This window comes from Anguilla anguilla, chromosome 1 (assembly GCF_013347855.1).
Source record: "Anguilla anguilla isolate fAngAng1 chromosome 1, fAngAng1.pri, whole genome shotgun sequence".
Classification (NCBI taxonomy): domain Eukaryota; kingdom Metazoa; phylum Chordata; class Actinopteri; order Anguilliformes; family Anguillidae; genus Anguilla; species Anguilla anguilla.
Genome location: NC_049201.1, coordinates 69,887,680 through 69,909,315, shown reverse-complemented (window position 1 = coordinate 69,909,315; position 21,636 = coordinate 69,887,680). Strand labels below are relative to the sequence as shown.

Below are 21,636 nucleotides of genomic sequence, written 5' to 3'. Positions count from 1 at the left end.
AAACAGCTGTAAAGCATACGTAAACAATATACATCAGGTGCTTTTCCATTCAAAATACAGAGTACACTGTGTGCACTTTCATGTGCATATGCACGTACATACACAAATTACACACACACACACACATATGTATACACACACCACACCGCACACCCACACACCTATGCATGCGATACAGAATGACAGCTTCAAATGCCAAATAAGGACACTAAATCTTTTGTTCCTGACGTTATAATAAATAGAACTGCATCATTCCTCATGTTTGCAATAAAAAGAGAAAAGTCCTTTATTAACAGCAGATATTCACCAGTGAAATTTACATGGGGAAATTACAGAGACCACAAGAGAAGGTAAGATGGGAGGACACAGAGGTCAGGCAGAGACAGAGAAAGAGAGGGACAGAGGGCAGTCAATAAAAGCCACACAACTGGAAAACCTATTACAGAGCAGCAGCATTCAATAACGTTGAACAGGACAGTCGACCCCACTCAATTACTGACCAGAGAAGCATGCTCAGGTGGCACACATGAGCACTGCCTCCATTTCCACACCTGTTTTTTATTATTATTACGCAGGCTGTGGATGTGACCTGTGAATCTTTCAGTGCCCTGCAGTGAGTTGTGAGAGTGGATTATCGTGCTTCATGTATATCATGTCCAGTGATCCTGAGGCTATATTTATAAACTCACAAAACAGTCATTTGCACCTCTTCCATCTCTCTAAATGATTACTGATATAGCCATTCCCCTCCTCCCTGGTTTACACTCTTCAGTGTCACACCCGTAGACTTCAACCCCCTCAGCTCTGTGTCTGACACTAACACCTCCTGCCCACTGTGTCATCCGGTACATTTGAAAAGTCCTAAGCCTTGAGCCCTAATCCTTCTGCCACATCTACTTGTTCCTCTTGTAGATCTTCTTTGCAAAGTTCAAGAAGACGGCGTGGGGAAGGTTTTGGGCGTGACACTCGATGAGCTTGAGCAGGCGCTGGTAGCTTTCCTCTTCGTGCTGTCGATAGAGAGCAGGCATCCCCAGCGCGCCGTAAAGAGCCTTGACACGCTCCACGCTCTTGTCGTCATGGCGCCCGTAACAAGACTGAGAGAGAAGAGAGGTGTTCAGATAAGACAGGTAATTAACGGGAAAAATGGCACATCCTGCAGGGATTCACCTCAGTTAGCACCTTCGGTGCTAATGCCCTTTTTGTGCAACATTGGTGACGACAGCAGCAGGAGAGTGGAATGCTGGCTAGAAGCTGAACCTGGGATCAGCGGGTTTCAGATGACAAAATTACTAACATTACGCGCACCACAAACCTGCTGTCTACTGTGCAGATTTGTCTACAAAATACTACATGAAAAATATATACAATAAGTGACCTGAGAAAAGACTAGTGCCCTAGTGAGTGAGATGAATGCACTCTTACTGTATGTAATGCTACAAAGAGAAGGCTGTGATATCATTTTCTTCAGCTAAAAGGGTAACTGCTCTCTCACCTGAAGCTCCTCCCTCTGTTCAGGGGTCATGACCCCCAGCGCAGTCACCACCAGCCAGCTGCACTTGTTGTCCTGGATGTCTGTGCCAATCTTCCCTGTCACAGCAGGATCACCATAGCAATCCAGGTAGTCATCCTTGAAGAAGCAGACAGTTTAACCGTTACATCACACCTCCATCTTGTACAATCCTTCATATCACTAACCAACCGACATCTTCTCGATACACAAGAAAATGGCAAGAGAAGGAATGGTGGAAATAATGGGTGTCCATACCTGAATCTGAAAGAACTCCCCCATCTCCAGCAAGATGGTTTTGGCGTTGTTGTGTTCCACCTCACTGTCTATTCCAGCCTACAGTACATAACACAGAAACACACATAAGGCCACTCATAACAAACCCTCAACTGCTCTTTTGATAGAAACAGAAGAGGGCAGACACACGGAGAGAAAAGCATCACTTTATTATTTCAGTTTGTTATATGTGCAGTATCAGACTTTTACAACTGACATCATTTGTCATATTCATATATTCCATTTCATAGTTCTGCCATTTGCAACAGTGTTAAATTAGGATGCCATTAAAGCTACCTGAACATAAAAAATGCAGGATGCCCTGTTGTTCTGGAACATGACAGCACATGGGGGCGACATAGCTCAGGAGGTAAGACCGATTGTCTGGCAATCGGAGGGTTGCCAGTTCAAACCCCGCCCTGGGCATGTCGAAGTGTCCTTGAGCAAGACACCTAACCCCTAACCCCTAACTGCTCTGGCGAATGAGAGGCATCAATTGTAAAGCGCTTTGGATAAAAGCGCTATATAAATGCAGTCCATTTACCATTTACCACATAATATGATAACGCATCAGAAATGGGCACGCACTGTGTTACTGAAAGCACATACTGCTCGTAAACTCACCATGTACATTGCCGAAGCCACAGGCAGGTAGAAGGAGTAAAAAGCGGTCTTGTACTTCACTATGGCTTTATACCTGAGAGAGATGGAAAGTGGAGTTGACTGGAGGTTAGTGAGGGGGAGGTGGGGTGGCTCGAAGCACCGACGCTAACTGGAGGCTACAGCTTCAATGTGCAGCACTGCAGCCTGAGACTTGCTTCCGCACTTTATCGAAACCGCCACTACGAGCGATAATTTAAGCAGGTGAGCGCAGACACGTCCCCGTGTAAAACCTGTGATGCGCTGTTAACAGCCGAGGTGACAGCAGAGCACCGCCCACTTCCTCTCTCACCTCTCCATGCTGAAGCGGTTCAGATCGATCTGATTGGGCGGGGCAGTCATCAGGTCCAGGGCCTGACCCAGCTCTGTCTGGAAAGAGGTCTGAAGAGGGATGGATGGAGGGAAGCAGGGAGGCAGGGAGATGTGGACACAGACAGATGCCGCGAGCGTGAGAAAATGTCATCTCAAAAGCACCACTGAAGGGCCGTTTACAATTTCCACTGTTTCACACAGTCTACAGATTGACACAGTGCGTGTGTGTGTGTGTGTGTGTGTGTGTATGCGCGAATGCGTGTTACCTCTGTGAACAGCTCCAGCAGGTGTGTGTAGTAGGTCTGACCCCTGCAGTGTCTCCGCAGAAGCCTGTAGATTGACCCCTCCAGGAGGAAGGCATCATTGATGGCGTCCAAACCCACTCCCTCCTGAGGGCAGGAAAATGGCAGGGACAGACCACACAGATGTGTTCAAATACAGTGGAGCATGTGCTGATAGTCTGTTGATCAATCAATGGACACAAGGAATGAAGGTGAAAACTCATTCTCAGGCTCACCTTTTTGTACCAGCAGGGCTGCCCCCTCCGAGTCACAGATGCATCCATGATGTCATCTGCTACCAGGAAGAATGCCTGAAGCTGAGAGAGAGAGACTCTGTGTCTATGCCTGTATCTAGGCATACATATAATATGAAGTGTATTACAGGTGAAGCTATGTGAAATAACCAAAAGTGAAACTGGGCCTCTCAATATATTAAGGGTTTCATTCCAACCACAGCTGCGCTGCCTGGTCATTTTCATTTTTTTTTTTTTTTAAGTTTCACAGTCATGTCAAAAACAGTGCATGCTACATTTTAATTTAAAGACTTGATAATAAATCAAACCAATTCTTAGACAATTGCTTTCATTTTAAGTGATTATGCGTATGTGGAAAATTACTCATTTAGAAAGAGGTTCCTCTTTTTCATGATTATTTGATAATACTGATTGGGTGAAACCAACTGTGGAAAATGACAAGTCCAAAGAAAAAGTATACTGCAATGAGTCATTAATGCACAGTATTACATGTCAAATCTAAGACAGAATTTTGAAGTCAGCATGCACAGACAGAATGTGTATTTGAGAACCCCTGGTCAACTCCCAGCCTGCATCTGGTCCATCACTCTCACCAGCTCAATGCACCAGCCAACCAGGAGGGCATGCCGGACAGCGTCATGTGACAGCTCTGAGGGGGGCACAAACTCCCGCAATGAGCCAATGACAGACAGGCCCCGGTTCCTCTTGCCCCCCGGGGCATTATACTGCAGCACCTGCAAAAGAGCAAAAAAATCAAGCAATTAGCTTTCTGTTAGTCCCCTCTAACTCAGGGGTGGCCAACCCAGGTCTTGGAGAGTGGCAGGGCCTGCTGGTTTTGTTTCTACTCAGCACTTAATTGATCAATTACAGTAATTGATTACACAGTTAACTCAGCCAACATGGTTTCTTTTGTCTGAGTGGTTGTTGTTTTTAAGGTGAAAACAAAAACCAGCAGACCCTGTGGCTCCCCAGGACCAGGGTAGGCCACCCCTGCCCTCACTGATCAGAGGAGTCACTACTGAAAGAGGAAGTGGGGATGCCCCACTGACTGAAACCCGCCCTCCCCAGGAAACACAGTGGCCAATTAGGTGTCACTCTGAGGAGCTCACAGCCACAGACTGGCAGATCTGGACTTAATCTGGGCCTTACTCATCAGAATGACTCAATTTGTAGAATATATTTTTTTTTGATGAAAGAAATCCTAGCAGGGTTCTATCATATTTGTGTCTGTGCTCCACATTTCTAATCATTTGTCAGTAAGTGTAATAACCTACATCTCTCAGCCTGTTGAGGGCATCGGCAAGGACGGGGTCGGTAAAGTCTTTTTCGGTCAGCTCCGACACCAGCTCCTCAAACTGCTCCTCGAACAACTGAACATCCGTCATCGCTGACCCCTGGTGCTGAATGCCGTTACTGTACTTGTTGTCACCCTGAGAGAGGGATAGGGGTGTTAACAGGACAGGGAAATGATGAGAGGGAAAAGAAACATCAGGTGCAAGGGGAAACGAGGAAGAGTGTAGTACGTATGGGAGAATACGAGATTAAGCAGCCGAAGAAGATCTGTATTGTTAAATTCCGCAAAATTTACGTACTTTTTTGCTTACAACATACTCATTCCAATGAATTTTCTATCACAGTGGTTCTCAAACTCGGTCCTGGGGGACCCCTTTGCATGCTGGTTTTCATTCCAACCTCAACAGCAATCCCAGAATTTTAACAAGCTGTTAATTTTTCTTAATTAGGTGCTTTTCGTGTTTTAGAGCTGGGGTCCCCAGTCTTACCCAGAAAGGGCCAGTGTGGGTGCACACACCTGATCCTGATTCTACTACTCAAAGTGCTTAGCAATGACTCTAGTGATTGATTAGTAGAATCTGGCCCTTTCTGGAACCCCACTGCTCTATCAAATTAAAATGCAAATATCAAAGAAAGGAAACCTATCCGTATGTATAGATTATGCAGCTACTTTAATTGGCGTACTTGATAAAAACGTACAGTACAGCAAGTAAAGAGAAGAGGTTGAGAGTACTATTGCGACCGAGTAATACTGAGTTTAGACGTGCACATCAGTTGCAGGCTGTATGTCAAGATTTTGGCAGTGGTACTGGTAATCTAACCGGTTAAAAAACACAAACCGAGTTGAGCTGCCTTAACTTAGCTACATAATCGCTATAGCAATTTGTCGTAATCAATGCAGCTCTTACGGTGGTGGCTGACTCTGCATCCTGGCCAGCTAAAATCACTGGTAGGCTACATAGGCGACAGAGGTAGCTAGGGTTGGTACAGTACAAGGGTGTCCGTAACAAACGATAGTGCAACATCGGGTCCGGCATAGTCTAATTATAGAAAACCAATAGCTATAATGATCTCAGCAAACTGGTAAACTATCTAAATATCAGAGGAGAACACTAGTAACACTACGTCGTACCTGTCAGAATAGCTAACCAGCTAAAAAGCGGAAATATTAACAAAGTTAATGTTCTGTCTCACAGAAAAATACGTAAACGCTATAGTATTTCATGGAGCCTCTACCTTACCATGTTTGTAGGGTTTTCGAATGACGTTTGATAGCTGGCAAGGTACTCTTCTGAACTCTTCCCTCTCTGAAGTACGGGAAAACACTACAGACAACCGCAGTGGACACCTTCTGTGCGTCGTAGTTTTCTGTACTCCAGTATTTATTGAATTGTGTCACTAACAAACTACAAGTTCCATGAAGTATTGCGAATAATAATAAAAGGCACGGCATTTGGAGACGTCATATGACATCACAGTATTTAATTGGCTATTACAATCGGACGAGGATGGGCTTTATGCCTCATGACCAATAGAACGACAAAAGGGGTGGAGTATTACACAGTGGACCCATCTGATGTTGAGGTGGCGTTACTGTGGAAACAATGGTTAGCTAGAGATGGGTCCCCGTGTTAAATGTAACTTGCCAAAAGTTACATTGCAATAAATTTTCTACGTTGATGTAGAATTAGTAAATCAGATATCTTATCGGATGCTATGGTAAAATGTTTTAGAACATAGTGAACCTCCTAAACCTATAACTAAACCTGATTTAGTTCGATGTTGTGTTATAAGTGTGTCCCTAGAGAAAAGCCTACCACAGTGGTTCTCAACCTCGGTCCTGGGGACCCACTGTGTATGCTGGTTTTTGTTCCAACCATAATTGCAATCTCAGAATTTTAACAAGCTGTTCATTTTTCTTAATTAGGTGTTTTCCATGTTAAGAGGAATTATTTACCCTCTTAAGCCACATTATGTCAGAAACTGCTATGCATGGCATGAAGAATAAAATCCCATTGTGTTATTGTGTTGCTTTTTAAGTGATTGCATACAATCACTTAAAAAGAGGTAACATTTTTAACAGATCAAATTAACGAGGGGAATTAATAGGCTCCTAATTAGGTTGCTGAACACGTGTGTTTAAGTGCTTTAAGTGCATAATATTTCCCTTAAACTAATTAGTACAATACAGGTTTGACTCATTATCATTTTCTTTACGTAATCGTCTACAATATAGCACAATGTGAATATGTGACTTTTATTCTTTATGGCATGCATAGCTATTTCTGACACAAGGTGGCTTAAGTGGGCAAATAATCCCTCTGACATGAGAAGCACCTAATTAAGGAAAAATAATAGCTTGTTACAAATCCGGGATTGCAATTATGGTTGGAACAAAAACCAGCATACACAGTGGGCCCCCAGGACCGAGGTTGAGAACCACTGGCCTAGCACATTATAGTGTTGTTTCCTATGAGAATAATTTCATGAAATAATATTACATATTTATGAGAACGAATGCAACATTTGAAATACAGTTATGCTTAAATATGTCAAACTAATAGGCTACGGATAAAATGTACTCACCCTACATAATTAATGCCAAATGATCCAAAACCTAATGATATCTGCCTCACATAATCAGGGCACATATTTTTACACATAAACTGTATTTAAATGCATAGTCTATTTTTAAATTATTTTTTACTATTTTAAATGTCTTTGATGCATTAAAATTGAATTAAAAAACTTGATTGTGTCTGTCCACATGGCCATGATGATGTTATGTAGTGGTAGTAGGTTGGCTAAGGACAACTACTTTAATAATAATAATAATATAATAATAATAATAATAATAATGCATTGTTAAATACTTACTTTTGCCAATTAAACAGTTGGTAGTATTGATAAACACAGAAACATGGATTTTCACAAAAACAACACAAAAGCCAGTATTTCTTGTCCATATTCATCCTCATATTTGTAAGTGTATGTATACATTTATAGGGATATACGTACATAACTTGCATTAAAAGTTCTTGAACCAGAACCATTTTCAAATCATTGTAAAGCATATTAATCAGGATAATTTCAGTCAGTATCAAGGCTTTTACCATGGATAGCCATAACGTTTTTAGTTTTGGATAATGTTCTGATGTGCAGGACAGGAGGTAGAAACGAAAGCTCCATTTTAAACTCCCTCAAAGATCAATGTTTCTGAGAATGTGTCAATGTTTTAATCTACATTGTGTGTATGGTTACTATTAACTGATGAGATTCCAATTTCCACCACCAGATGGCAGTGAGAGGAAGGAAGGCACACTTGTCCGCAAAGGAAGACTAGGTGTGGTTCCACTTGGGCCCAACAGAGGTTCAGTTCAAACATGAAAAATCATCTTTTCAGTGAGACAGAGGTGACACGCATAACTTATCCCACCTGGAATCATGTGGTATTCCACTGTCAACAAGTGAGAACCTCAACCACTCTTAGTCAGCCAGTAACCTCTAACAAGTTTCTCAATATCCCCTCAGCCCTAAAGATGTACCCCCTCCACTCTCAGCATCTGCCCCCTAACGTCTACAGGTGCACAACTACATTTATTGCCACAGCCTTTTTTCATATAGCAATGCACTATTACTTACAGTACTGCACTGTTTCAATACCTCAACATGAGCCCACCCCTTCACACAAAAACATATTGTAACATGACGGTACTACTGTCTGTGGTTAAGTGCAGGAAGAAAATATAAAGAAAGCATTACAACACATGCAGGTACTTTTTGGAGGGAACATTACAAAGTCCAACAGTAGAGGATTTGATACACACCGAGATAGAGACAAGACTCCCATTGCGAAGGATCAGTAGATTTGAGATTTGAAAGCATGCATTGATATAAAATTAACCGAGTAGTTCTGGATGGATATGATATTTCAGGAACGTAACACTGTCTCAAAGAAAAGTTATCATGCAGCCTGGGTGCACTGCAGTTGAAGAAACACATTGCAGGTTGTAGACCTGAACCCCAGAGGCGTACCTTCCAATGAGTGAATTAATCAGAATGACTGCAGTTAGATTCCTGCTGCTTCCGGCTACCATGCAGTTGTAAAGATTTGTTTCTTAACAAATAAAGAAACACCATAAAAATCATTTGTCAGATCCAGACTGACGCAGTGTGGAATGGGAGTCTTGTTCTCACTGCTAGAACCAAGCTGAAAATGTTTTCCTTCTGCCAAACAGACTAAACATGCTATGCCATTCCAAACCCTCACAGTGAAATGAATTCATGAGGTAAATGTAGGAAAGTACAGGATTTCACTGCAAGGCAGAGTAACAGTAGCTATGGCAGCACTGTACAATGACAACGCAAGGCCAGGCATCCCCTTTAAGATGGACTGACTCACTGTGGAGGAAGGTTTCAAAAGAGCTTCAAAATGTCTTACGGAGGGAACAATAATGTAAAAGAAAGTTTTGGCTGTCAGACCAAAAAAAAGAAAAAGAACTAAAAGAACTAAACAAATCATTTCCCTTGACATGGCAGCCAAATTAAACCCCCTATCTGCAAATTAGGAACCCCTAAGAATGGATCCAACATTTCTAAGTGTAGCAGCTACACACAGTATACACAATACATCACCTATGTTGTCCTTTACATAGATTCTCTAGTGCCTACAGTCTATGTGACGAAGGGACAGAGGGCTGACGCTGGTAGAGGGTCTCTGGCCTGGCCCGTCCTCTCCACAGAAAGGTGCTGTCCTTTGGCATGTCCGGCCATCCCTCCCTCCCCGCCAAACAGAGGGGCGGAAACGTGCCTGCTCGAATGTGGAAGACGGCGACTTGAGGTGCGCGTTCGGAAGCGGGCGGGACGTGAGAGAGCGGGGAGTGGGGGGGGGGGGATTGTCGCGTGAACTTGTGCGGGGGGCGTGGCCGAGCGGACGGGCTTCTCTCCGCCCCCTCTGCGCGGCGACGGCTCGTCTCGCGGGCGCGCGCTGAGATCGTCAGGATCGGGGAGATGGGACAGGGAGGGGGGTCACGTGATCGGGACGGAGGGACACAGAGGAGGAGGAAGCCTGAGTTTGCGATGAGAAACAGCACCACAGTGTTGGTGTACGTTGTGTGGGATAGACTCCAAGGCGGGTTTGTTTTGAAGGCTCCGGTTCAGTCCAGTCGTACAGTCGCACTGCTTCAGCGGATCGCCGTCTTGGCGAGTCAGTTTGCGTTCATTCTGCAAAATCTCTCTTCCATTTCCCCACATTTCTCTTTTCCTTTCCCCATTCCCTCATTTCTCCATCCAAAATTCCGATCTGCACCCATATCCTTCCTCCCAAAATCCCTCTACCCCATCTCTCCCCTCCAAGATGTTACCCTTCCTACAACACACTCCCTCTTTCAATTAAAACCAAGATGTTTCTCCTCAAACTTCATCCCTCCCTTTTCTGAGTCTCGCCCTGGACATTTTGTCACTTGCAATTTGCCTTCCTGCATTGTGTTCTGTCAAGTAATGTTGTGTCAAGAGTCAGAGTACAGTACTCTCCTGTCACGCCCTCCTCCTCTGTCTCCTCCCATCACCCCGCCTCCTCACACGGCTCCACCCCCTTGCGGCCCCCCGGCCAGTCACAGCGCTGACTCCGTGTACAGGGTTCCTGAGGAGCCGTGGGGCCGGGAGAGGAGTCTGCGCAGGGAGGCCGCGGAGGTGGAGCTCAGGTCCCCGCAGCTGCGCAGGTGGATGCCCTCCACCCGCACGGGGTTGTCGCGGCGACGGCCGTGGCTCTCGCTCTGGGAGTGGTGGCTGCGGTGGTGGTGGGAGTGCTGCTGGTACTGCTGCCCCCTGCTGGCTCCCCAAGAGTTGCGGAGGACCTAGGAGGAGGCGTGACAGAGGGTGAGGGGATCGAGCAGGCAGTGGGGCCGAATTACAGCGCACCCCTCAAAAAACAGCCAGCCACTGAGTCGCCACGCTCTTCCCCTTCCCCATTGGCTTACCTGTTCAAAGGGGCGGTGACTTGCCCCACCGCCCTCAGCCCCCGCTCTTCTCTTTGGCCCTTGTATTCCACCCCCTGCGTGATCCAAAGGTGGGGCGAGGTTACGTTTGGAGCGCTGAAGGAACCGAGCCACCAACACCCTGGTCACCTGGGGCGAGAGCAGAAAACAAGGGGAGGACCAGTGAGCTTCCTGTGATCTCATCAAAATAAGCACATGTAAAAAAAAAAAATACAGACTAAAGGCAGTTCAAGACTGGATGAATTATTTAGAGAATGACCTTGAGGTCCCCAAGAGAGCGAGCACAGTCCTTGGGGAGGCGAAGGGGGGAGGCAGGGGGAGGCTTCGAGGGCAAGAGCCCCATTCCTGCTTTCACGCTGCCCTTCCTTGGGAGGGCACTAGGGGGCACCAGAGATGAACGAGGCAACAGACAGGCCTCTGAGGACGGACCTGGACAGAGGTGAGGGAGAAGGGACAGAATCAGGGGAGGAGAGGAGCAGGCTGCACAGCAGAAATAGCAAGAGGATTTAGTCCTGTGGTCCTGGGGTAAGGGCCAGGGGGACAGAGCTAGGAGAAGGATGCATACACTATATCCTTCCCAGAAAAAGTAGAACATTTTCTGAACTGTCCCTTTATTTAAGAAAGCATGACATTTATTCAAGACAGAGCTGGTAAATTCCAGTAGTCCATTTTTTGAGCCTGTATGAGTCTTAATCTCCAGTGCAAAGATTAATCTGGGAGGAACAATATTTGCGCACTTCTGCTGATGTACAAAACCAAATGATGTTTGTTCTCTTCTGACCCAGTCATAAAAATGTCATGTCTTCAAGTACATTTGTTGCATGCTTGCAATGAGATTAACCAGACTGCTTGTCATGAAAGCACCCAGAAGAGTGCACAGAGCTTGAAGGGCCCAAAGTGGTTCATTTAACATCCACATTATAAACATCGCTGTAATGCTACGTCATTAGCCCCACTCCTCCTGCTCACCAGTTTCAGAGGAAGTCTGTGAGCCTTCCTCACTCACTCCTTTACAACCAGTTGAACCACTGAAGTCTCCTGAGCGTGTAAAGACAGAGAAAGAAAAGAGGCGAAAGACCATACAGGTTTTGTAATTACTGCAATTATAATCATCAGTATTGTCGTTACTATTCTACCAGTTAATTACACTGCTTTATTATTCATGTGCTTTGGTAATGCAGCTACTTTTATTTGTGAAGCCAATAAAGCTGATTTAAATGTGAATTCAAATAGTGTGAGGCATCATGGATAGGATTCAGCTTTGTGCATTTGTTTATATTAAGTTGTTTTGCTCCTCAATTCAGAAAAGCCCAGTTGTAACTGCAGGCCTATTGCATTTCTGCAATGTGTGAAAGTCCAGTCAGAGTCTACGCCGGCACGGTCTGGATACGATCGTAACCACGGGATACTTCACTGCGCCCAGCAGCGAACTGAACCGGATATGCCACTTGGGTAAAGCAAAAACAGCATCACCCTTCGCTGAAGTAATGAGGCGTGACTGACTGCGGTCGGGCTGTGCTGGGCCGGGTGCTCTCGTACCCGTGTCCGTGGACGAGCTCAGGCCCGGCTCGCTGTGGGACCGCACCAGCGGGAGGAGGGAGTCGCTGTCACAGCGGTCCCGCCCCCCGCTCCGCCGCCGGGGGTAGGGGGGCAGGAGGAAGACGGGCGGCCCGCTGCCCAGATTGGACGCCGGGGAGGAGGCGCCGGGAGGGGCCGGGGTGTCGGAGCCGCGGCGGGACGGGGTGCAGGGGCGGACGCGGATCTCTGGGACGGAGGAGCGCTGGGATCCAGCGCCCCCTAGCGTCTCCAGCTGAGAACAACTGCTGGCCAATATGGCCTGGTGACGCAGGACTGGAGATCTGTAGAGAGAGAGAGGGAGAGAAACAGACAGAGAGAGAGAGAGGGAGAGAGAGATAGAGAGATAGACCTTTTAACTTTTAAACACCTTTCTTTTTTTTACTAAATTAGTTCAGGGCAGCATTTTTCACCTTCAAGCAGACACATACAGCCAGCTTACAGCTACTGCCAACCCGGTTTTAAAAACAATCTAGAAGAAGAAAAAAAAATCACCATGCTCAAATATTCCGAGACATAGAGGGGTTGGTGAGAGGGAGAGAAAGAGGAAAAAAAGAGCGGGAGACAGAGCGAGAGCAAGAGAGAGACAGAATGTGGTAGAGATAAGAGTGAAAGATAGACAAAGAGAAGAGGAAAAGAGAGAGAAAACGAAAGAGAGCAAGAGGCTTAAACAGGAAAGGAATGAGAGGGCGCGAGAGGATGTGGCCATGGGTTCATTACACGGAAAGGAGGAATGAGGGCAGACTCACCACACACCAGGGACAAACAGGACATCAACATAACAGTCGCTACATAGCCACTACAGCGAGAGACAGAGACCAATATGATAGCGTGCCTCAGTGGCTCACATGGAGGGGCGGAGAAATGGAGCGTACAGGAATGCCCCCCCAGGGCCCCACCCCCCAGGGCCCCGCCCTCACCTGCGGGAGGCGGAGCTGCTGGGGGAGGAGCAGGAGTTGGACCTCTCCCCTCTGAAGCAGCGGCGGGGCTGGGGGCAGAAGGAGGGCGAGTCGGGCGGGGGCCGGCTCTGCGAGGGGCAGCGGAAGCTGACGTACTCGCCCCCCTCGCCCCCGCTGCTCCGCCCCCTCGGCCCCACCCCCACCCCCACCTCCATCAGGCAGGAGTCCTCCGAGGGCGAGCTGTCGTCTGGGATGTCCACGATCTCCGACATCAGCAGGGAGCCGCTGTCCATGGAGGCTGGGTACGGGAAGGAAGGGGCGGAGTCACCAACCTGTCACCAGTGAACTTCCTCCTCATCCGTTCCTCATATTTATGCCAACTTGTCTCTGCACTGGAGTATGAGATTGACTTGCATAATTCACATGGTAAGTTATACTTTATTTAACCCCGTGGAGGAATTTGATCCATCCAAGCTACTTAAGAACAGCGGGCTGCCACAGTGCAGTGCCCTGGCACCAACTCCAGTTCTGAGGCCAGTGCCCAGGTCAAGCGCACTGGCAGGAGTACACCTAACCTGTTTTTAGGTGTAGGAGGAAACCAGACTACCCGGAGAAAAATATACATGAACATGCGAAGAACATCCAAACTCCATGCAGAGAGGACCCAACCTGGTAATCACTAAGCTTAGTGCTAAGCACTACACCATGGACCATGGCTTCATATGGCCTCAACTCTGCCAGAAACGTATACCTATTTTTTTTGCTGTAAATGTTCTACTAGAGATCAGAGCTGGGTTTTTTCAAATGTAAAATCTTTCATGGAGTAGTTGATATAGCACATTATGGCAATTTATCAATTAAGTTGCTCAGCTGACTGAACTGAAGTGCCATTGACCACAATTATGTTTGAGACGTAGATCAGCTGGTTCCCAAGTGAGTGTGAATTTAGTGTGAATTGACAGTCAGTGCCAAAATAGAAGGACCATGAGGGAGAGACAGATGATGGGGGGGTGGTCTGGGGGGGAGTGGGGGGATGACTCACCCTCTCCGCTGAAAGCAGTCGATGTCCCTCTCTCGCAGGACAGCTCTGTTCCTTGGGCATCATACACCGTTGCCTAGACAACCACAATTCACCACTCGTTTTAATCAATGACCACGCAAAGGAAACAGCATGAGAGTGAGAGCCTCTCTCTCTCTCTGCCAAGGACACAGCGATGAAGAAAATCAAGAAATGAACGAGAGGAAAAAGAGAGGGAGGAAAATAAGACACACACATAAATTATGGAGACATATGGGAGAAGAGGCATAGAGAAACGCTGCAGAAGCACACACAGGTGCACAGGTACAGGTCCATTCATAGGTAAAGGTTACGTGTGGAAAACTGAGGAAGCGTGCGAATGACAGGGACAGAGAGGCCATAGAGGGAGGCCTACCTGGCTGGCCACCCTCTGACACATGACAGCCTCGTAAGGGGGAGGGCAGTCAGTGGGGTAGAGAGGCACCGGACTTTCCATAGAGCCATTGTAGGTGATACTGCAGGGACAGCGAGAAACAGACACACACAGACGCACACAAACACACACACACACACACACACACACACAGACATACACACATGCATGCACGCAAACACGCATACACACGCACACACACACACACATACACACATGCACGCAAACACGCACGCGCACACACACACACACACAAACACACCACATATACAAGGCGATCGTGTTAGGTGGTTAGTATATCAATTTCTCAATGTGAAAGAGAGAAAAATATTAGTGCATTCCTACAAGTCAAAGGTGAGTGAATTAACAGTGAAGACAGTTGGGGGTTAAAGGTCATGAATTATCACACAGGTGGGTCAAAGTGCAACAGTATATCTGTCCCTCATTCTATTGCATCAGAACATTGCCAGGGATTTTGGCTGCTATGAAAAGATCCCACATTGGGCCCACCCACTATCCCAGAAAATCATGTTCTAATATTTGGGAATCATTTTAGAGAGAGAAACAGCGGTCTGGTTGTTATCAGAAGAACACGTAATGAAGAGAACAGGCCATTCAGTCCAATAGGGTTCACCATTTTCCTACAAATTTTGTGAGTGTGGTATGCAGTACACAAGCCTTTACCTCTGTGCATCCGTTTCAGAGCTGCAGGTGTACTCCGGAGGGTAGTACGGTGGGGGTGGGATGGGGGGCACAAACTCCTCAAAGTCCAGGATGTTGGTGAGGAAGGCGTCTTGAGGGGTGGTGCACTCTGGGTTGACTGAACGAGAGCGGTGTGGGGCCAGCTGAAGGGGGGGTCGCAGGGAGAAACGGATGGACGGGGACAGAAACAGGGGAGAGTGATCGCAACGTTACAGGCCGCTGCTGCTGTAAGCTCATCAAACAATTGGGTCGATCTTGCGTGATGACACATGTAAATGCATATGTGCAGTGGTTTCATATGTGGTTGTGTGTGTGTGTGTGTGTGTGTGTGTGTGTGTGCGCGCGTGTGCCTGCATGTGCGTGTGCGTGCATGTGCGTGTGTGTCTGTGTGTGTGTGTGTGCCCGTGTGTGTGTGTGTGTGCACTTGGCAGACTCACCAGGTGCAGCAGGTCCAGGGAGAAGATGTGAATACTGCAGGTTACAGTAGACAAGGTGCAGACGATGGTGGAGAGAATACTGAGGCCACAGGCACTGAACAGCAGGTCCTGAGCACATGACCACACACACACACACACACACACATACACAGCACACACACACATAGAGCACACACAGTCAGGGCAGAGTCTTCAGAGTGTTACCGCACTCACACACCTGCATGCATTCACATATATAAACACAATGTGAAGTACCTAGACACCCGAGCATTCCAATACACACACACACACATCTATAACCTATAAGATATTCAGAAAACTTCAAACAGAATGATAAACGGAGGCATGCAGTGACAGAGAGAGACAAAGAGAGAGAGAGAGATAGAGAAAGAGATAGAGAGAGAGAGAGAGAGAGAAAGAGAGAGGGGGGGCACACACAAGACTTAGGTGCAGAAAGGAAGAGTGGAAATCGTTCAGGAAATGGATATGAGGGGATGTAAAGGCATAAGCACCTTGAGCTGGTGGCGCACAGAGTGACAGTCTGCATGTGGGTAGAGCACTAGCGTGTCCTCTGACTGGGAGCAGGTGTGTCCAGTGTTGCAGCACCAGCACACCCCGTCCTCCACCTGCCCAACAACCCATCGCTGGAGCTTACAGTGTGCCACACTCAACGTGGCGCAACCAACACAGAGCATGCCCACAGCTACACAACAACGCAACGCCCAACAATAGAAGCTGCTCCAACAAGATATGCATCCGTGTTAAGACGTGAGATTTCACTGGTCATTTAAAAGACACCACAACATACTGTATAGAAACAATTTATAGTATAGTACTATAGAATAGTATTTTATAGTATAGTCCAATGTAATTTAGGATAAGCTAGAATTGTATATATATATTTAACATTTTATGGTGAGACTTGAACTAGAGGAATATACCTGGCAGGCCTGCAGTGACTTGACCAGCTGAGCATTTTGGCAGGACAGCATGGATCCAGCCAGGCTGAGGATGACACACACAGCCGACAGCAACATGAACAGTGACACCTGCAGGACCGGAAATGAACTGTGTATCAGATTTCTGCTACTGATCACAAGCGCTGCCGTGGCTAAAAATAGCGCTGCCTGTCAAAATCTACAGCGCAGATCTGGGGAAGCGTGCGTAACAAACAGACCAGAACAACACACAGACCCATGTTAAAGTGAAACGTGTATCACAGGAACCACAAGCACAGCAACACTACAGTGAGTGGGCGGCAAGACAATAAAAATAGCAACAGCAAAAAATAACTTTTAAGTAAATTTGCCTCTTAACATTTATCAAATGGGCTGACAAACTTACACCATACTAAATGTATATTGTATGCACTCACTGTTGAGCGCATACAATATACATTCCCTTAAGCATGTGCTTGAATGCTTCTGAAAATGCACAAACAACACATTAAAATGATGATGACAAAACGACAGTCAATAACATTCTCATTATAGTCATAAATATATTAACAAGTGAACTATCTGATAGCAAATTTCAGAGTTCCATTTAAAAACAGTGTCAATTGATCTATTCAGTCTTGAATATCCAAGGTAAATTCTCACTCATCACGGAGATTTTCCCTTATAATTACGCAAAGATAAACAGTGCAACCAGGACAGCATGTATGGACAATACTCATATCTGGCAAAATATGGACAAATAAGTTCTGGACGAGACCGACAACATACACTATTGCATACATACACTTGTACATTTATCTGTTCATCAGCAACAAATACATTACGTTCCATCTGGCACAATTTCCACAATTTTAAATAAACAATTATTTCACTCCCCCGTCGGCTCTCCGCTGCTTCCTTTTCTTTTAAGGACACGAGCCTTTCTTAGAACTGACTCCTTTTCCTGCGATTATTCACACATCACCCGGCTGTTTTGCAGTAATTTCATTGATCGGCCAGCCAAAACCGGGGCCAACTAAAGGACACTTTTTGCAAGAGCATGTGAAAAGGATAGGGCGGATGCCCAGGGGCCCAGTCTCCAGAGTATACGCACCACCAGCGTCAGCGGTCTTCTCCAGGAGATCACTCCCACCAGCCCTGAAGCCACCACCTACACAAACAGCAAAAATTAAAGCCATTAAATAAATGTAAAAAAAATATATAAAATAAAATTTTTAAAATACAATTTAATGATATTTAATAAACGTAAAATGTGCTTCCATGAAACATAAATCCAAACTATCTCCAAACTCCAAACGCAGGGGCCTGCAACTCTGGTCCTAGACTACAGACCCCATAGTCCGCTGGTTTCTGTTGTTTCTAGCACTGAACCAACTTGATGAGTTGGTTATAGTTAACTCAACTTACCTGGTTTCTCAATTCTAAATTAGCCTCTAGTTTTGAGGTGAAAGCAAATAGCAGCACAGAGATTCTGCCTTTCCAGGACCAGAGAATGGGACCCCTATTCTAATGATTCAAGAACCGGAGTTTTGAAACTACTCTCTTATGCAAAACCAGTGACATCAACAAACTGACCAATGATTAAAACATGGTCCATGCATCATAAAGCTTAATGCAAATTTGCCCAAGTTTGATGCACAGCACTGTGAATCCATGGGACTTTCGGGCACAACCCAAGTACACACACACTGACATTGCTGAACACAAGCGGGCTGACAGAGGGAGTGCACTCACGAAGAAGCCGGCCCAGAACGGACAGGACTGACGGATGCGGGGCGAGGAGGTGAAGGCCAGGCTGGTGAAGCTGAAGGCCAGGACCATGGCGCCCAGCCCCAGGTGACACAGGCCCAGGTAGAGCAGGAGGCGAGCCCCACCCCTGCCGGACATGCCCCTGCGGCTCCCTGACATGCCACGAGACCCAGACACAGACGCCACGCTGCTTGAATCTGACGGAGAGGGCATGGCGAGGGGTTGGAAGAGGGATGTCGATTCAGGGGAGTTCAAGTGTACAAAACAAAGGATTGTGGGAACGTATTGGGATGACAAAAAAATGTAGGCTATAGAAGGGATGGCAGCTGGTAAGAGGGGGCTGTTGTTGAAGAAAAATATATATTTTCCGAAAATTGAGGGAATGGGTTTCTACTAGAACAGCACGATCAGTGACAGCTCACTGTAACTCTGTAACTCAGCCGCCTGCTGTCCAGTTCAGTGATGTCCAATCCAAAGTTTCAGCTGTCTTAGAAACATCTTCAGGTTATTTTTTATTTATTGAATATTAGAACCCTCGACTTTCAATACATCCTCTTCCCTTTCGCTTGATCCACAGATCCAATCCACCAGCCTCAGTAGCGAACGGTAACTCATTTGCAGCTCGCTTCAGGACCACATAACGCAAAGTAGCACACGTAGCATAGCAGGGTAGCTCTGTCTAGTGAGCAATAGCTTACCGCACAGTCCAAACACACGAATTACATTAGGTAAATATTTAACTATAGAAACGTAGTGCGCATCAAATCGGAGTTTTAGTCACAGCATGCATCCACCCATTCCTAATTATTCTACCTCTTGTCATTTTTCTCCTCTTCCTCCCCCTCCCCAGCGCCGTAGCACTGCGGTATCCAAAGCACCGTACAGGCCGTGACACTACCGCAGTTACTATCTAAACTCACATTAGGCCCGCGTAAAGGTTGTTTTCTATCCCCGACTCCCTTTCTTTCCGTAATATCACAACCCGTTATACCGTCAAACATGTAATCCAGGCGAACACGCGTGCAATGGAAATGGATCAAGGTGGAAGGTGATTCCTTAGGATACGGGCCCGGAAGAACGGATGTCTTCATTTAGATCCGACTACAGAGCATGTTCGCTGTCAGCCAAGATGGAGATGCAGAAATTGCATGAGTAATAAATAAATGGAGATCACAAGCAGATAATTCCGCGAACGATGATTTTTGTGATAGTTCTAGTAATGATATATTGTGTTAAAAAAATACATAAAAGCTTGATTGTAGAGGTTTCTTATTTAGGAATGGAATTGCAGCTGATGATGGTATAGAATCCTTGAATATTTATTTTCCCATTTTTCTTCAGTGGGAGTTTTGTGGTGGAATACACACTATCCCCCTCTCCCCTCCCTGCAGCAGTCACGCGGGTCCTTGTCCTGCTCTCTCGCGCTGTGAATTTATCCCGGACATACACTTCACTGCGCTGTTCTCTACGTCATCAGCGGAGTTGGAGACTCATATTCACACTCAACCCCCTGGCTTGATTTTACTCGCTCCGTTGCACCCCCCGCACTGTATGTACAGTCAATCTCTCCATTCATCCTCAAGAAACACATATGATGGAGGTACATATATGTGCACTGTTGACAATCCTGTTTTATTCGTAAGTAGATTTGCACACGTCGGTAAAAGTGAACAAACTTAAGATAAGTGTGTTTAGAAACAATACAAGTGATAAATAACAAAGGAAAAATACATTTTCTCCCAGTCCGTGTGGCTTGGGATGCGGCAGTTTGATAGGAGCCAGGTTCTGAAGCTGCAGGGGAGGGGCGGTTGCCATGCGACGAACTCCAAGGGCAACCGGAGACAGCCAATCAGGCGGGATACTGTGAGCCTGCAGGAAGTCTGCGTTGTAGCTTAGGTAAAGAACCAATGTTTAGATTTTTTAATTTATGTAGTAAGCATAATGAAGAGCTGCATTGAGTGCCTAATTTATTTTTTTTAAAGGCGAGTTATCTATAAGCTAGATATTTTTTATCTAGCTTATAGATAACTCACCAGCCATTTCTGGAATTAAGACATTATATACAATGAAGCTTAATTTCCTTCTTAGCAATGAGAGTACTCACTCTGCTGGTTTCTGAACTACTGGAATAGATTAAGATGAACACAGGCATGTTCAAACAGGCATGTTCTCTTGATGAGGGAACCTTTGGCAGTTGCAAACACAAGCTTGTTTGTGCTCTTGTGTTTGCCAATGTGAACCCGGTCTCTTTAGGTTCTGCCATTCCATGCATTCTATGTGCAACAGAACCTTGCAGGTTCTCTTTGTGCCCGTCTGTCAACTTTTCAGCTTTGATAATCCACTCAAATAATATGCGGGCCTCATTTAATCAACACTTTCCCTTAACTTTGGACCTTGGACTAAATGAAAGCATTAATGCTTGCTAAGGTGTCTGTGTGTAAAAAATAAATAAAATAAATAAAAAAAACTTCCCGTTCCTTGTCCTTTATTAACGCACAGGCAAACAACTGCATGTGCAGCAGTAAAGATCTCACATTCTCCATGTAAAAATGATGCCACTATTACTCTCTATTAGTATTACTATAATGCAGGGATGCTCAAATCTGTCCCTGGAGTAACACTGCTGGATTTCATTCAATCCCTTTACTCGAGGACCGACTTAGACATGGGCCATCAGATTAGTAGAATTTCTGGGCAATCAGTGATTTTAATCAATTAACTATCAGGTATGAAAGAAAATTAGCAGCATTAATAGACTTTGCATATCCATCATGCTTAGCATGCTTAGCATGCACCCTTAAACAGAACAAGTGAAACAGTGCATTCATTACATACTATCAATTTTCATAGTCAAAATTTATTGATGAAATTCAGGTTGACTATCTTATTTAGGGATACAATGGCAGTATCAAACCCGTAGCCCATCAGTTACAACCAAGTAACCGGAATACCACACTCTTTCTTTGACCCGGCAAGGATAATCATATTCAGTCTACTATTTGTGCCTACTATATTGTTATTCAGTCCCCTTACGCAATGTAATCTTCAAAGCAGTAAAAAATGTAAACTGCTTTTTGCAATAAGACACAGTTCTGTAGCAATCCCCTTAAATCTGCAGTGTTCTTATTGAAGTTACACAAAATAGAGTAACCATTTTGAATGCAAGATTAACATGCAACACCACTACTCTGTGAGCAAAGGAGGGGAAATTACAACATAGAGAAAACAAAGTGAACAATTTAAGAGGGGCAGTACTGAAAATTCTAGATGACTCGTGTCAAAATG

At 45.7% G+C, this 21,636-nt stretch overlaps 2 protein-coding genes across 4 annotated transcripts; both read right to left on the bottom strand.

Annotated features, from left to right (window-relative positions):
* Positions 1-259: 259 nt before the first annotated feature.
* On the bottom strand, positions 260-6,261 carry fdps (farnesyl diphosphate synthase (farnesyl pyrophosphate synthetase, dimethylallyltranstransferase, geranyltranstransferase)). 2 transcript variants are annotated; one of them, XM_035435032.1, is made up of 10 exons: positions 5,825-6,033; positions 4,565-4,720; positions 3,884-4,024; positions 3,273-3,353; positions 3,022-3,144; positions 2,736-2,824; positions 2,408-2,480; positions 1,766-1,843; positions 1,493-1,627; positions 260-1,094 (listed from the first exon to the last, which is right to left on the bottom strand). In XM_035435032.1, the coding sequence occupies exons 1-10, from the start codon at positions 5,825-5,827 to the stop codon at positions 894-896; spliced, it is 1,080 nt and encodes a 359-aa protein (XP_035290923.1). In that variant the 5' UTR covers positions 5,828-6,033; the 3' UTR covers positions 260-893. The 2 variants fall into 2 exon arrangements, with proteins under 2 accessions (XP_035290923.1, XP_035290932.1); XM_035435041.1 differs by lacking the exon at positions 260-1,094 and adding an exon at positions 1,106-1,257 and having other exon boundaries at positions 5,825-6,261.
* Positions 6,262-7,537: 1,276 nt separating this feature from the next.
* Positions 7,538-20,259, bottom strand: fam189b (family with sequence similarity 189 member B). 2 transcript variants are annotated; one of them, XM_035398866.1, is made up of 14 exons: positions 18,337-20,257; positions 17,696-17,752; positions 16,585-16,692; positions 16,156-16,269; positions 15,644-15,751; positions 15,189-15,349; positions 14,487-14,586; positions 14,096-14,168; positions 13,075-13,351; positions 12,119-12,438; positions 11,549-11,617; positions 10,839-11,008; positions 10,562-10,708; positions 7,538-10,438 (listed from the first exon to the last, which is right to left on the bottom strand). In XM_035398866.1, the coding sequence occupies exons 1-14, from the start codon at positions 18,562-18,564 to the stop codon at positions 10,196-10,198; spliced, it is 2,175 nt and encodes a 724-aa protein (XP_035254757.1). In that variant the 5' UTR covers positions 18,565-20,257; the 3' UTR covers positions 7,538-10,195. The 2 variants fall into 2 exon arrangements, with proteins under 2 accessions (XP_035254757.1, XP_035254835.1); XM_035398944.1 differs by lacking the exon at positions 15,644-15,751 and having other exon boundaries at positions 18,337-20,259.
* Between the last annotated feature and the right edge of the window lie 1,377 nt (positions 20,260-21,636).

Bases quoted from the DNA above. Each gene is read 5' to 3' on its own strand.
- fdps (XM_035435032.1), bottom strand. The intron at 2,481-2,735 runs GTGAGAGAGGAA...CATCTCTCTCAG, and splicing joins AACCGCTTCAGCATGGAGAG to GTATAAAGCCATAGTGAAGT. The intron at 1,628-1,765 runs GTATGGACACCC...TGCTTCTTCAAG, and splicing joins GGGAGTTCTTTCAGATTCAG to GATGACTACCTGGATTGCTA.
- fam189b (XM_035398866.1), bottom strand. From the start codon at position 18,564: ATGCCCTCTCCGTCAGATTCAAGCAGCGTGGCGTCTGTGTCTGGGTCT. The intron at 15,752-16,155 runs GTGCTTATGCCT...TCATGTGCTCAG, and splicing joins CTGTGCGCCACCAGCTCAAG to GACCTGCTGTTCAGTGCCTG. The intron at 13,352-14,095 runs GTGAGTCATCCC...TCCCGTACCCAG, and splicing joins GACTGCTTTCAGCGGAGAGG to CCTCCATGGACAGCGGCTCC.